The sequence below is a fragment of the Strigops habroptila genome, chromosome 2 (assembly GCF_004027225.2).
Source record: "Strigops habroptila isolate Jane chromosome 2, bStrHab1.2.pri, whole genome shotgun sequence".
NCBI classification, from domain to species: Eukaryota; Metazoa; Chordata; class Aves; order Psittaciformes; family Psittacidae; genus Strigops; species Strigops habroptila.
This window is the reverse complement of record NC_044278.2, coordinates 44,660,300-44,675,551: the sequence shown is the minus strand read 5'-3', so window position 1 is coordinate 44,675,551 and position 15,252 is coordinate 44,660,300. Positions and strand designations below refer to the sequence as shown.

Sequence of the window (15,252 nt, the reverse complement as noted above, 5' to 3'; positions counted from 1 at the left end):
GTCTCTCAGGGGTTGGTATTGGGACCGATCTTGTTCGGCATCTTTGTCCGCGACATGGAGAGTGGGATTTAGTGCGCCCTTAGCAAGTTTGCCGACGACACTAAGTTACGTGGTTCGGTTGATGCACTGGAGGGAAGGGATGCGATCCAGAGGGATCTGGACACACTTGAGAGGTGGGACCATGCCAACCTCAAGAAGTTCAACCAAGCCAAGCGCAAGGTCCTACAGCTGGGTCGGGGCAATCCCAGGCACTCCTACAGGTTGGGCGGAGAAGAGATTCAGAGCAGCCCTGCAGAGAAGGACTTGGGGGTGTTGGTTGATGAGAAACTGAACATGAGCCGGCTTCAGTGTGTGCCTGCAGCCCAGAAGGCCAACTGTATCCTGGGCTGCATCAAAAGGAGCATCAGCAGCAGGTTGAAGAAGGTGATCCTGCCCCTCTGCTCTCGTGAGACCCCTCTTGGAGTATTGTGTACGATTCTAGTGTCCCCAACATAAGAAGGACATGGAGCTGTTGGAGCAAGTCCTGGAGGGCCACCAGGATAAGGGGGCTGGAGCACCTCCCATATGAAGACAGGCTGAGAAAGTTGGGGCTGTTCAGTCTGGAGAAGAGAAGGCTGTGTGGAGACCTCACAGCAGCCTTCCAGTATCTGAAGGGGGCCTACAAGGATGCTGGAGAGAGACTCTTCATCAGGGATTGTAGTGATAGGACAAGAGGTAATGGGTTCAAACTTAAACAGGGGAAGTTCAGGTTAGATGTAAGGAAGAAGTTCTTTTCTGTGAGGGTGGTGAGGTGCTGGAACAGGTTGCCCAAAGAAGTGGTAAATACTCTGTCCCTGGCGGTGTTCAAGGCCAGGTTGGACAGAGCTTTGGGCAACATAGGCTAGTGTGAGGCGTCCCTGCCCATGGCAGGGGGGTTGGAACTAGATGATCTTAAGGTCCTTTCCAACACAAACCATTCTCTGATTCTGTAAGAAATTTTTTACAATGAGAGTGGTAAAATACTGGCACAGAGAGGTGGTGGATGCACCATCCTTGGAGACAATCAAGGCCAGGCTGGATGTGGTTCTGGGCACCCTGATCTAGTTGAAGATGTCACTGCTTATTGCAGAGGGGTTGGACCAGATGACCTTTGAAGGTCCCTTCCAACCAAAACTATCGTATGATTCTGTGATTCTATGATCACCAGGCATGGTGTGAAACAACATTTTATTCAAGACAGCCCTTCTCTTTGCTGGCTGGACATTCACACTGAAGGGCCGTGGCCGCAGCCAGCGCTGGTGCGAGGCGGATTGGCTGCACAGGCGGACACCTACATATTTGCCCCAGGAAACGGCACTCAGCCACACTTGCCCAGGCACTCGAGGAGCTCCATGCGGATGGCGATGCGCACATGCCAGCCCAGTGGGATGAGGCGGATGTAGCGGGCCACGATGGGCGGCCGCAGCAGGTTCTGCACCGAGGACGAGCGGTCTGAGTTGCCATAGAAAACCTGTGGAGAGAGGTGTGGGCAGGTGGTTAGGGGACTGGAAATCCTGCCCCATAAGTGTGGGGTGCCTGTGCAGAGCAGAGAAGGAGGAGGCTCCCTCTCCACCCCCAAAATTAAAGTCTTTAAAAATAGTCAGGCGCAGAAAACTTTTGTCATACTGACAGGGTTTTCTGAGTAAGTCACTTTCACCCCATTGTTCCTGCACTTCTTATGGTTAGGCTGGACTTAATCTCGCCCCATTCTCTCTCAGTTGCCTTCCCGCAGCAAGGCACCACATGTTTGAGTAAGCATGGTTGGCCTTGGCTGTTTGCATTTCATGAGCTAGGCTCCCAGACACACTGATTTAGACAAAAAATATATCTGGGGGCCTTTTTCCTCTGCTTGGTCATGCTGCTACATCTCCTGCCAAGACCTGTTCTTCAGGGAACGCTCGGCATCTCTTCAGGCCTGAGGGAATCTACTTTAGCAAAGCCACCAGAGCCTCCCATGCTGAGATGGGGCCATCCCCACAGATGGATACTGAGGATGGCTAGGAGGCAGCAGCTGTGGCATCCCCCAGCCCAGGTGGGCTGCAAATGGACCACAGGCACCACTGTACTGTCTCCCCAGTGTAATTTTTTGCTTCAAACCAACCCAGTGCATCATCACAATAGTTCAGTGGGTTGTGACTTAACTAGTTGTTAAGGGGTTTTTCTGCATTGTCATCATGCACTAGCCCTGAACTTATGGCAAAAGTAGCCCCCATTTTGCAGTGTTTAGGCATGGCTGGGGTTGTATGGCTGCATCCAAGAAAGGGGTTCCATCACAGAGGTGCTGCCTCCTCTGCCAGCTGATGCCTCGAAGCTTAATCTGGAGTCCACTGTTATCATTACAAAACATTTAAAATGCATTCTGTCCTTCTGTGGCTGGTCAGTGTGGAACTCACCCTCACCGCAGGGGGGGATGCCCTGCTCTGTGCTGCTCCTGGACTTGGGGTGGGCACCGGTCCCCATCCACCCTGCTCTTCCCACAGAACCCCGCTGTTCCCAGCAAGACGTGATTTGTTCATGTCACTAAATAGGCCACCCCTGCACCAGAGGCCAAAGTGCGAAGTCCACCGACCCGGTTGTTGCCAGTCTGATCCTTGTAGTAAACCCAGTTGAGGTTTTCATCGGTGCGGTACTGCATGCTGTACTTGGTCATCCACTCATCAGCGTCACAGCGACCCTGCGTGAGGATCCCTGAGATCACCTTCACCTCTTTCAGGTCGATCTGCAGCCACTGCCCGTTGTCCTGGTACTTTGAGAGCCACGCGCACCTGGGGGGACACCACTGGACCCAATACATCTGCCACCACTGCCCTCCTGGGCAGACCTTCCTGTTCCCACATGGACAGAGGTCCCCAGCCCCCCTCCCCCACCCACCCATGGGGCCCTCTGGGGAGGCATTTTTGGACTCACCCGAAGCCTTGACCATTGAGGCGGGCCTTGTTGGCCGTCCAGGAGGAGTACCAGCCCGTGTACTGCTCAGGGTTGGAGCAGCTTATCTGGTCTGGGGTGACGGCACCAGACTCGAAGCCCAGGGGCTTGTGGTAGGGGCACTCTGCAGAGCAAAGGAAAAAATACTTTAAGGGACACGAGTGTCTTTGTTCCCTGGGTGTGTTTGCACACTTGTTGTCAACACCTTCTGTGGTTTCACTGCTCCCTCTCGTCCTTGGCCAGGATGCTGGGGATGCTCTTACACCCAGACCACAAACCTTGCAGTATTTGCTGCACAGGGCCATGGCATCTTCATTTTTAACTCTTCTCTTGTGTGAATTTCTAACCCTTATCTTTTTCTCAAACTTATTAAACCTGTGCTGCTTGTAGCATTTTGAAGGGAAGGGTTTATTCACATGTTGCAGTCCAAATTTCCTTCTTGCAAGCATATGGAAGCGGATCCAGACTGGGATCCATTGACCTTAATCCAGCCTCCAGACTGTCAGTCTCTGCCTGGTTCTTGAAAAATGCCTTTTCTTACTGGGCTTTATCTCCTTCTGCTCCTCCATTCTCTGACTTGATTTATGGCCATGCCTGCATGGCAAAATTACTGAGCCTGCTCTGATCATCTCTCCACAAGCACCCTCCGATCTTTTGCATTTTCTGCTATGGGGACTGTCTTTGCATCTGGAGAAGGTCTTGTCTTGTGGAAAACCTGTGGATACTCTAGTGCCAGTGAGGTGTCATGCTTGGGGTGTGCTGAACGTTCAAGGATCTCCATCTGAGGTTTTGCCTTCCAATCTTCAGGCTATCAAACCTGATCCCACAGCTGTCTTCCACCACAGTGAGAAGTTCAGCAAGACTCCGCTGGCTGCAAAACCACTAGGGGCAGAAATACTCATTCACCAGTAAAACCTTCTGTGGTGGGTCACCACACAATGCTCTGGAAGGCAAGCCTTTAGTGATGCTGCCATGCAGAGCACCTGCATGCTGCCTGAACGTAGTTGTGGGGTTTTTTTTGTTATGACCATTTTTTATGCAATGAGGTTATCACTACCTATCTAGGTACACATAAACATCTATATCGTGGGCATCACTTTCTGATTTTGCAGTCTGTGGCCAGGTGTGGTGCCCCCAAGGATGCCTCTGTCACATTTTCAAGTTTAGCGTGGTTCCTTTCACAGGTTTCATCAACAGAGGAGCAAGCAAAGCTCTGTGCAGTTTCACTCATGGGTCAGATGTTTCCTTGCCTTTGCCGTGCCTGCCCGACGAGTGTGGTGCCTCGTGTTACAAATGACAGACATGCAGGGAACATCAGTAGGCACCCAGGGCTTGGCATGACTGCAGCCCCCCCAGTGCAACAGCCCAGCACTGCAGCCATGCAGTCAATGTCTCATTAGCAAGCTCCACTAGGTCGATATCCTGTGCATCAATATCTCATTAACATATCTTGCTCAGTCAGTACCTCATTAACATGTTTTTCCCCGTGGAAAAACATAGCCACTGTCCCACTTTCCTCCAGGCATGGAAACATCATGTTTTTCCACCACGTTAAAACCCTTGCCAGGCCGGGGTGGCCCTGTGTTGTTTACTACTCAGCAGGCTTATCTCAAACACCGCGTAACTTTACTTTTAGCAACACTAATCCTCTGACCACACAACTGTAATACAATTAGCAGGTCACCTTCTGGCATGTCCAGCTGCCCCACGCGCAGGGACCCACAAAACAGATGCCCTGTGCACACCTGGCCAAACCAGCTGAACCATTTAATGCCATTACCGCCAACCTGGAAAAGACGCATGGAGTGGTTGTGAGGCTGGCTGCTCCCCTCCAGCTGTGCCAGAGACAGCTCTGCAGCACCTCAGCATGGCTGCTCTGCAAACCACAACCAGGCAGCAGGGATGTGAGGCCTCACCACTATGGCTGGGCTGGGCCAGGGAGAGAAACAAGATGGGAGATACAGTGAGGAGATCCATTATTCAGGAGAACAGCCTTTATTAGTCATTACTCAGCTACATAATGCTAACGTGTGAGAGCACCCCTCACAACTAGCCTGGCCAGGAAACCTAGAGCTGCTCCTCTCACATCTGTCCCTCAGCCATGGAGAGCTCAACCAAACCTGCCATGTTTCCTCTCCTTTCCGTCCCTTTCAAGGAACAAAGTTTTAAAAGGATTGAAGGTAGGTTTATATTGGACGTAAAAAAATTTTTTACGACACTGTTGGTGAGCCACTGGAGCATGCTGCCTAGAGAAGTTATGGATGCCTCATCACTAGAATTATACAAGGTGAGGTTGGACAAGGCTTTGAGAAACCTAGTCTAATGAAAGATGTCCTTGCCAAAGGACAGTGGGCTCCGTGATGATCCTGTGACAAAGAAGAGTCGTGGTAGCCAGCTCTTTGAAGGAGTGGTGAGCCCAGGCAGGGCTGTACCAGCTCAGGCTCATGTCTGGGGTAGTGCATATGGGTTTCTTGCATGAGACACTGGAGTAAATCCCCACAAAGGACATACGAAGTGTCATTTCTGGAACTCCTGTAAGTGATCGTTCTGCATCACAAGTGCTATCATCTCCAACAAATGCCTTTTTCCTCTTTAGACCTTCCCTAGCAGGCAGCCCTGTGGAGATAACAGCTGCAGAAACTAGAATGACAGAGTGTGAGAAGCCATGACCCTTTACTGGGGGTGTTTGGGGCTGCTCTGCCCTGGGGGCAAGACACCACCCATGCACAGTGGTGCATCCTCTCGTCGTAGTTTCTCTAGACAGGGAAGAAGCCTGTGGGCAATGCTGAAGCTGGTCCAGCCCCAGGCAGATGTGGCCTCCACAGGAGCAGGGTGCACAGAGGGAGAGCTCAGGGAAAGCAGATGGCTCGGACTGGCTGGAAAGCCTCTGCGCTTGTCAGCTCCCTCACACTGTGGGAGGGAAACCTTCGGGTCCAGCAGAAGCATGGGATAGAAACATCTGGGGGTTTTCATCTCACATTTCTGTTTGTGCCAAGCTCTGCCAATGGTGTCTTCTTGTCAAGACACGTTTTTATTTGCTCTCTAGTCTGTCTTGGCTTCCACTGAGAGCTATTCCAGGGTAATTCATTTAACATTCTCCTCCTCCAGGGCAGCCATGCCAAACACTGAGCACTGAGGTGATGTTTCCCCTGTGTATCTCCCCTGGGCAAATGGGGGCAGCATAACACACCTCAGGTAGTTGCATAGCCTCTTGCAGGAGCTGGGAGGAAATGGTTGCTAGTGGGCATCAGGCAGTGGCATGCAACTTTTGGCACCCAGCTCCAGCTGGGATGAACACATCAGTGTGACAGAGGCACAAATTAGAGTGCAGCTTTTGTGGGACACGAGCTAAACTTGAAGATGAGTTGGGCACCGATAAAGCCTTGCTGGGATAACGTATCAGGGAAAATGTGGCAGAGGGTAACAAAGAAAGAGCTTGATCAGAAACCTGTAAAACATGGTCTGTAAGGAGTGGCTGAAGGAGCTGGGCAGGGGCAGCCTGGAGAAAACTCAAAAAAACCCCCACATTTGTGGTCTTTTACTGTATAAAAATATGCTGCAAAGGAAGAATAAGCTGTTTTTCTTGACCCTTGGAGAGAGGACACAAAGTCACAGATTAAACTTCAGCAAGGGAAGATGAGCCTAGGTGGTACAAAAGGTTTCCTACAGCGAGCCCTGCATACTGTGTTAGCTGCCCCAGGCAGTTTCCCGTACCAGTGTGGGGGGCTGTGGGACAGGGCAGGCACGCATCCACTGGCACCTGCCAGCCTGGGCCACCCTGGGTGATCTCCCAAGGTCCAAGCATGATCTCTGCTTCTAGTGTCCCTCTGCCTGATGATGCAGGGTTACCCTGCACCTCCCGCTGGTACAGCTGCCCTGGCCCCACCAGCAGCTGGGTTTGGAACAAGTACCACCATAACGTGCCGCCTCTGCAATGCAGGATGCAACAGGGGGAGCTGCTGAAGATCACCAGGTATGGCTAAAAGTGCACTGGCCCCTTACCTGGCATGCACTCTAAGCTGTTAGTCCTGCTGGACCACACCGAGTTAGGACCTCCTTGGCAGTCACATTTGCAAGCCTTGCTGTGCCACAGCTCCAGTCTCTCATCCTTAAGGGAAGGTAAAAAACCAGTAATAAATCAACGTAGTCATCACAACAGAGACACGAGATAAATCTGAGTCCTGAAGCACCTGCCCAGGCTGCTGTACGTTCTCTGAGCCCCCTCCTTCATTTCAACCTGGCATGAAACATGGGATGGCTCCCCCTTGGATTCAGAGGCGGCAGTATGTGTCTGGGCTTGGAGGCCCAGGTGCCATTCCTCCTTCTGCCCCGAGGCACCAGAACTGGGCAATGCCAAACCCTCAGCATTTACCCAGCAGCCAAACCAGCCAGAGAGACTTACCTCTCCTGGGGAAAGGGCCATGGCAGCTGCAGCAGTGGGCATGGAGGGAAGAAGAGAGAGATCAGAAATAAAAAGGCTGCAAGCAAATGTTAGGAAATGCAATGAAAATTACTCCTGAGCTGGGGACAAATAAACTGAGGAAGGACTGACAAATCTACTGTGTTTCCCCAAGTTAACTGCAGGGGAAAGTAAGAGGACATGGGCAGGAGCAAAGCACTGTGTGTGCTTGTGTAGGTCCTACTCTTTCACTGTGTTTTCTTCTTGATGCTTTTGGCATCTCCTCTTTCTGATCAGATACACCTGAAACATCCTGAGGAGAAACCCAGGCCAGCCCCCTCGGCCTCTGCTTTGCAGCTAATTTTGCCCCTATCCCTTTTTGCCATCTTCCTGCCTCACAGTTTCTCCTTCTCATCATGCCCTGTGTGAAACCCAAGAGTGAAATCCCAGCCTGGTGCCACTGCAAACCCCCAGTGCCTTTGGAGGAGATGGGACAACCCGCAAGGTGTTTGGCCTGAGATCACTCCCTCTGGATGGGATAGAGGAAAATGAAATGTAAATAGGTCTTTCCAATCCATCTACAAGACTCCCTTTTTTTTCTTTCTTAAAGAAAACCAGTTGTTGTGGCTGTACAGGAAGAGCCACAAGAGATTTTTATAACATCTGACCTGGTTTATCTCCTGCCTGCCACTGAGCAATGGCTTTTTTCAATGAAGTCCAGAGCAGACTATGTTAATAGCATTTGGACTGGCAGTATAGTGCCCAGACAACTGTGAAAACAAAATAATTAAAAAAAAAAATAGTTCCATGGCTGCTGATAACTCATTAACACCAGTCAAACATCATGTATTCAATGCCAGTAGGGAATCTGCAAGCCACTAAGGACCAAGCTATTGAGCAGGCAAAAACTTGCATGCACGAGCTGTTAGAAACCCATCATCTCCAAACAGAGGTTTTGTGAATACAAAAAGCGGATCTTTTCACCAAATGAACTAGACTCTGAATTATTCACTAAAATCTAGTTATGATTTATTCATCATACACTGTCAATTCGCTGAGCCTAGCAAGCTCCAACTAATGCTGGGAATTTACATCTCGCATTTCTATGGCAAGTTTCATCTCAAAAGACTCACAGACACTGTGCAATTACAGTCAGCTGAAATATAAACTTTATACAAAGCTCTTTTTATTACTGAAATGCAACAGCTCCTTGCATGTGACACTGAGCCCGAATGTTATCAAGAGTCTGAAAGAAAGACCCCAGCAAAGAACAAAACAATAAATTTAAAAAGAAAAATCCTTTCTTGAACACAGAGATGGTGTCCTTTGCTTCAGTGTCCCAGGGCGGCATTTCTGGCATCAAGAACTTACTGCATTAACCCAAGGCATCAGCCCTGGTGGTAGAAGCAAACGTCGATCTACAGTAAAAAGATGTGGCTTTTAGTCAGGCCCAAGAAGGAGGCAGAAGGTACCCAGACCCCATCAAGCTCAGCAGGAAAACATGGGTGCACGTCTCCAAATCTGGCCTCTTGGAAAGTGTAGGCTGGGGGCCACGCACAACACCGCACTCCGCCCTTCCCAGCACAGATGTCACCCAGCCAAGACCTGTGACCCATTGTGCAACAAGAAAACCAAAGCGGAGGTGCAAGCCCAAGGCCATGTAGCGCATTGTCACCTCCATGCTGTGCCACACACGGCAAAGCAGATCAACTTAAAACAGTGGGAAGGTGGCTTAAGTTAACACTGCCTGTTATCAGATCAATACAATACAAAACAGGACCTGATCACCTGATCACCTATCAAAACTATACCATCTTTGCCAATTAAAGCAGTGCAGTGCCCCTCCTGCCTGCTTGATGCTCTGTTTGATGACAATGCTGGAGTGGCACTGGCACCAGGGGCATGAGATGCAGGTTTTCAGGTGCCTCTCCTGCCCCTCCAGCCCATGGCACAGTGGCCTTTCCCAGCAGGATGGGTGCTCTGCTCCAGAAGTGCCAGCTGCAATGGCTAGCTTCGTTACCCTGGGATTTGGGAGCCTGGCTCTCCAGCCAGCACAGCTTGCCATGCATCCCTACTGCCCAGCAGTCACCAAGTAGGTCTGAGCTCGAGGGGCTGCAGAGTTGGCTCCTTCAGTCTGCAGGTGCTCAAGTTTCATTTAGAGATGTGATTTAGAGGTCAGCTTTGCCTTTTTGAGCTAGAAGAGGTTAACTGCTGAGGGCTCACTCCCACAAGTGGCTCAGCTGTCCAGCAGCTGCAGCGTGAGGCACAGGGAAGCAGCAGGCTTGGCTTGGGGGAAGCACAGCAGTCCTTCCTGAGCAACGTGGCCTGATAACCCCTGGCATCAGGAGAGGAAAGGAGAGGAAAAGATGCCCTTGCCTGCAGTCGGCCAGAAAAAGTAGTAATTGATATATTGGTGTGTTTACAGCTGTGATGGGTCCTGTCCTACAAAGGAAATGAAGAGGAAAGCTGGCTGCCAATAGTCTAAAAATGTGATGGCCAGCATGCTTTTATAGTGAGCATGTTTGCCTTCGAGGAAGGTTTCAAAGACAATTGGTAATAGTAGGTCAGGCAGAACGAATTGCTGCAATTCATGGGAGAGTCATAAGTCCTGTGCAGTTGCCAAGGGCTGTTGTTTTTAAAGTACAAGATTGAAAAAAAACCCAAAGCATTATAAAGGAAAAAGCCCTATTTACAGGCCCCTTCCCTCCCCCCCTGACATTCAGCAAACCATCACCAGTTCAGTGAAATAAATTATAATCTGTGCATGTTTGTGAGAGGCAGGGAGATAAGGCATGCACCTTTCCTGTCCCTCCATCCCGCCCTGTAGCGTGGCATGTCCAACGCACTGCCATGCAAAAATGCCACCTCATAGTGCAGGATCTGGGGACAGGGGCTTGGGAAAGCACCAGGGGATGATTTTGTGCCTTGTGGGGATGGGCTGAAGCATGGGCCCTCGGGTAGCCCCACTTGGCACCTGATGCTGAGCAGGATGGAGGGGAGAGATATGCCATGGACTGGCCCAGGTCTGGGGGAGAAGGAAAAGAGCTGGCAGAGGCAGTCCTGGAACACTGGGATGGAGAGGACACACGTTTCCTGAGGTGGAAGTGGGATAAAGCAGCAGCCACAACTTGGGGCTAGCTGGGGAAGGGAAGAGGCAAGCAGTAACAAGGAGGCTAAAATGCTGGCATTTTAATGATAGGAACAGGTAACTGTGTGTCCCAGAAAATCTAGAACGTGGTTAAACAAGAGAAAGAAAGAAGGAAGGTAAGTGTGGGAAGAATTAACACCAGCAAAGGCTGAGTACATTTCATAGAATCATAGAATGGTTTGAGTTGGAAGGGACCCTAAAGATCATCTAGTTCCAACCTCCTGACATTGGGCAGGGTCACCTTCCACTAGAGCAGGTTGATCAAAGCCCTGTCCAACCTGTCCTTGAACACTGCCAGGGATGAGGCATCCAATAATCCAATAAGGTATTTTGGTAAGGTCAAGTCTGAGAAATCATATTGAACATCTTGCCCATAGGGCCATGACAGCAAGCCATCTTTTTTTAGTGTGCCTAGAATTAATGACAAATGTACAAGCATGAGAAAGCACATTAAAAATAAAACAGAGAAATAAAATATAACACAGAATAAACGTCAGTCACCCAATTTACCGGAATTAGTTCACATAAACCTGGCCATTGCAGGTAAAGTATGTGGAAAATGTTAATGACTTTGTTTATTTCTTGGCTTTACAATTTAGGTGGTCTAAAAGCTTCACCTGGAAAATAGTTAATTTTGTCTTTCATCTCTGTAAGCATCAACTCAGTTTAACAGAGCTCAGAAAGATGAGCAAAATTATTTCCTCTCCTCTTCTCCCAGTGAAGAGCACTCCCTCATGATGCATCCCTTTCTTAGTGTGGTGGCTCCTAGGTGCATAGCTAGCCACCTGCTTCCCTTCTGCACGTGTAGGCCATAGGGCAGGGGAAAGGAAAACCACTTAAAAAACAGAAAAACTGACTGGAGACCCAGAAAAGCTGTCACAGAAATTAAAGGGGTGAGTGGAATGAATGGCACTGGTTTTAACACAGTTTCTGAGAGGCACACCATTGCAAGTCCCTGTTTTCCTTGAGCACCACAACAGGACCCAGAGCTAGGTACGGCACAGAGGGTTGAGACACTGAAAAAAGCACTGCAGTACCTCTGTGCCCATCAGGTGCTAGTTTGTGGGTTGCTATATTATTAACTTCAGCTATTTTTACATCCCAGCCCTGGAAATCGTGCCAGGCGAGCATGGTGACTCACATCAGGCTGCACTAGCCTCGAGCATGGTGCATTTTGGGGAAGCTGCTGCATCCCAGGCCACCATCATACGTGGCATTTTCCCCATCTCACGTTGCCCCTGTGCCAGAGGCAATGGCACAGCCGTGGCTGGTCTTCAGGTGCCCTTGGCAGGCATAACCCCCTTGCCCAGTCACTTGGTGGTTGCTCTTGTTTGTTTTCTCCCCAGGGCTTTTTCCGTGGCCATGCTAAGCAGGATCCATAGGACTGAGTTGTGCAAATAGTGCCTTTACTTGTACAAAGTGCAGGCTTTAAATGGCCCTTGGGAGCTATGCTGGCAGGCAGAGACCCTCAGGGCATATGCAGATCTGTGTCCACCAGAAGGTTTTGGGAGTCAGGCTGTCCTGGTGAAAGCAGGCTGTTCATCCACGGGCTCTCACCACCTAAAGCCACTCTAGATGGTATTCTGGCCCTGGCACCCCCCCAGGAAGGCAACAAGACCCACACCAATGCCAGCCTGCAGAAGGGAGGAGGGCTCATATTTCATCTTAAACTCCTCTCTCCTGCAGCTTCTGCTTTCCTCACTCCTTTTGTGGGGATTTTTTTATGGGTTTATTATTTTCATTTCCATTTAATTTTCTTTATTTAAATGATTTTTATTTGGTTTCCATTTACATTCATTGGTATTGTGTCTCATATAATATTTGCTGGTATTTATCTGAAAATTATAAAATCCATATTTAAATAAGGGCAATTATACCTATTTAATTAATACTCATTTCTCTTTTATGCCTGCTGTCTCCATTATGTTTCCACATTTTTTTTTATGTTGTGAAGATATTTGAAAAAAACCTTAAATAAGTTGGAAAAAAATCAACCTTTTACCCTTTTCTTCTTAAGAGATGTGTAATTATTTTTTTCTCCAAAGTGTTCCTTTGAAAACTTTTGGCAATTTCTGATCTTATTGACATGTTTGTTCCTTCCTGCTTAGAGCTTAGAGCTATGTAGAACATTGCCTGCATAGTAATGTCATTAGATGTATTGATTATGCCAAAGGGCAGCACTAAAGATGTTATTTACTGTGATATGAAGGCAGGTTTGGGCCTTTGATTTTGTTTTTTGTGGAGAAAAAAAGAAATTCACTCTTTTCAGCTGCTGAGATGTGCTTATTCCCCAACGTGTAGTGAGCATGGCTGGAGTAATGCAGCACAGTCATGTCACATTCAATGTGCTAAAAGCATATTCATGTCAGTGCGGGGCTCGGGGTGCTCCCGCTCACCATATGGAGGGGGCCTGGCAGCTGCTGTGGCTCACATCGCAGGAGTCTGCCTGCTGCACCATATGTTACTGCTGCTGCTGTGGTGGCGTCACCGGCAAACACAAGCCCAGCCAAGGTGCGGGGGGTGCTCCTCTAAGCCACTTGTTCTGCCAGGGAAAATAAGTTAAGGAGCTTATCACGGCCTCAGCGCACGTGGCTTGGGGGATCGGCCTAGCGGCACCTTCTTCATGGTAGGAGAGGCAGGAGTGTTGAGGGGAACCAGGGCAAAGCATCACTGCTCGCTCTTTATCCAGAAGAGGACATATGGACCACGAAGCAGAGAAAACCAGTAAATTAAGAAAACCAGTAAATTAAGAAAACCAATAAATTAAGAAAATAAATTAAATACCAAAGGAGCAATGCCTGGAAAGAGATCCTACAAGTAGTTTTTCACTGCAGGCTGTCCAAAAATATCCTGATGTGTGGGTGTCTATTAAAAGCAAGCTGTGTCTGGGATTCAGAACAAGGTATGAACTCATTCCAAGGACTAACTGCAGGTTATGCCACGCATTGGGAAAAAATGCTGGAGTCTGGCTAAAAAACAGCCTTCGAAGCAGCTCAGTTACCAGTAACCTTCCCAGGTGAAACAAAGGAGAGCAAAGAGATAAGGTATGAGAACACACAAATATATGCTGGAAGATTGAAAAGACCTAGTAATTAGACAGAGGGGGTACAGGCAAATGTAAAAGGATGATATGAAGGCATGGCTAGTTGGGGAACACTTTCCTATCCAAGAAATTTGGTAGACCAAAATATTCAATGTAAAGAAAGAACGATAGAAAAAACTAGACAAAGCAAAACACTGATAATTCAACATCCATGGGGGAAAAGCTGGATTGTCTGGTAAGTCTGTCCCCCACTCTGACGGATCATACTCTATTCACACATTAATGTTGGTAGATAACGCCCAGCACCTAGCAAAAGCAACTTCAGCCTTGTTTAAGACAACAGCAGCTTTGCTATTGGCTTTGATGAAACCAGAATTCAAACATAACTCACAAAATGATCTGCTTGTTCCACAGCTGGGTTCCACAGAAGGAGACCATGACCCTGAATTTGCTGGCTTCTTCTAGCTCTGGTTTACCTGCTTTCATTGCTACTTTTCAGAAAAGTAAATTTGAGAAAGCTTCAGAATTGATATTTTTCCCATTTTCTTGACTTATGATTGCTTTTTGTTTTTAAAGTGCCTTTGGAAGTCTTTTCCAGGCCAATATACCTGAAAGAGACTTTTAAAAAAACAGGCAGATCTCCATCAGCAATGTCTTGCTGTTAATGATCGCCTTTTCATTAATCAAGAGTTTTGATTAAGGAAGGACCAGTCTTTCATATTATACTGTACCTCATTTTTCAAATCAGCATTATTATTTACACACTAGCTCAGCTGCACTACAATTTTCTTTGCAAATTCATATTTTGACAAATTATATGGCAAATTTTTTACACTGCAATTATTTTTTGAAACAGTTTTACTACTGAATATTCATAGAACTGTAAGAACGCTGCTCACTCATGTACATAAATTATGCATCTCCTCCACAATTTTATTCTGCTTCCATGAGAATGCAGAGAAGAGCTTTCTCTATACCCCACAGCCCCTGGTAGAAGAAGAAGTGTGGATGAGACAAGAAATACAAAGACATCTGAAAGTGCCTCTCAGGAGGTAAAGCGCGTACCTTTGTACCAGAAAAGAAGAGACAGCAGGACGCTTCCCATCTTGAACCGCATCTTTTCCTTCCTCTTTTGAGAATAGCTCCTTAGCGTGCTGCTAGGCTTGCTGGGAAGGCATTAGATTAACTTAAGCATTGCCTAAGCACCTTACTCTCCTTCATTCTCATGATTTTATCAAGCACCATCGAGCCAACCACACAATTATTACTGTCAAGCTCAATCGTCTAGGTTGTCATGTGTAGCAGTTTTTAAGAGGTAAAAAGTACTGAGGTACTGACACTCTGAGTGCAAATCTGATTCTGTACGCAGACATATGTCCACATAAACAGGGACATACCTACCTAGAGACCACATATATCCCCCATAGAAATGTAGATGTCTAATGCTTACAAAATATATGTAATATTGTGCTAGTTTTGGCTGGGGTAGAGTTGATTTTCTTCATGGCAGCCAGTATGGGGCTGTGTTTTGGATTTGTGCTGGAAACCATGTTGATAACTCAGGGATGTTCTAGCTGTTGCTGAGCAGTGCTTACACAGAGACAAGGCCTTTTCTGCTCCTCACGCCACCCCATCAGTGAGTAGGCTAGGGGTGCACAAGGAGCTGGGAGGGGACACAGCCGTGACAGCTGACCCCAACTGACCAGAGGGATATTCCAT

General features: G+C 48.2%; 1 protein-coding gene across 1 annotated transcript; it reads right to left on the bottom strand.

Annotated features, from left to right (window-relative positions):
* Positions 1-1,192: 1,192 nt before the first annotated feature.
* Positions 1,193-14,667, bottom strand: RS1 (retinoschisin 1). Its single transcript, XM_030476986.1, has 6 exons — positions 14,599-14,667; positions 7,346-7,371; positions 6,946-7,051; positions 2,926-3,067; positions 2,588-2,783; positions 1,193-1,489 (listed from the first exon to the last, which is right to left on the bottom strand). The coding sequence occupies exons 1-6, from the start codon at positions 14,648-14,650 to the stop codon at positions 1,337-1,339; spliced, it is 675 nt and encodes a 224-aa protein (XP_030332846.1). The 5' UTR covers positions 14,651-14,667; the 3' UTR covers positions 1,193-1,336.
* Positions 14,668-15,252: the final 585 nt, after the last annotated feature.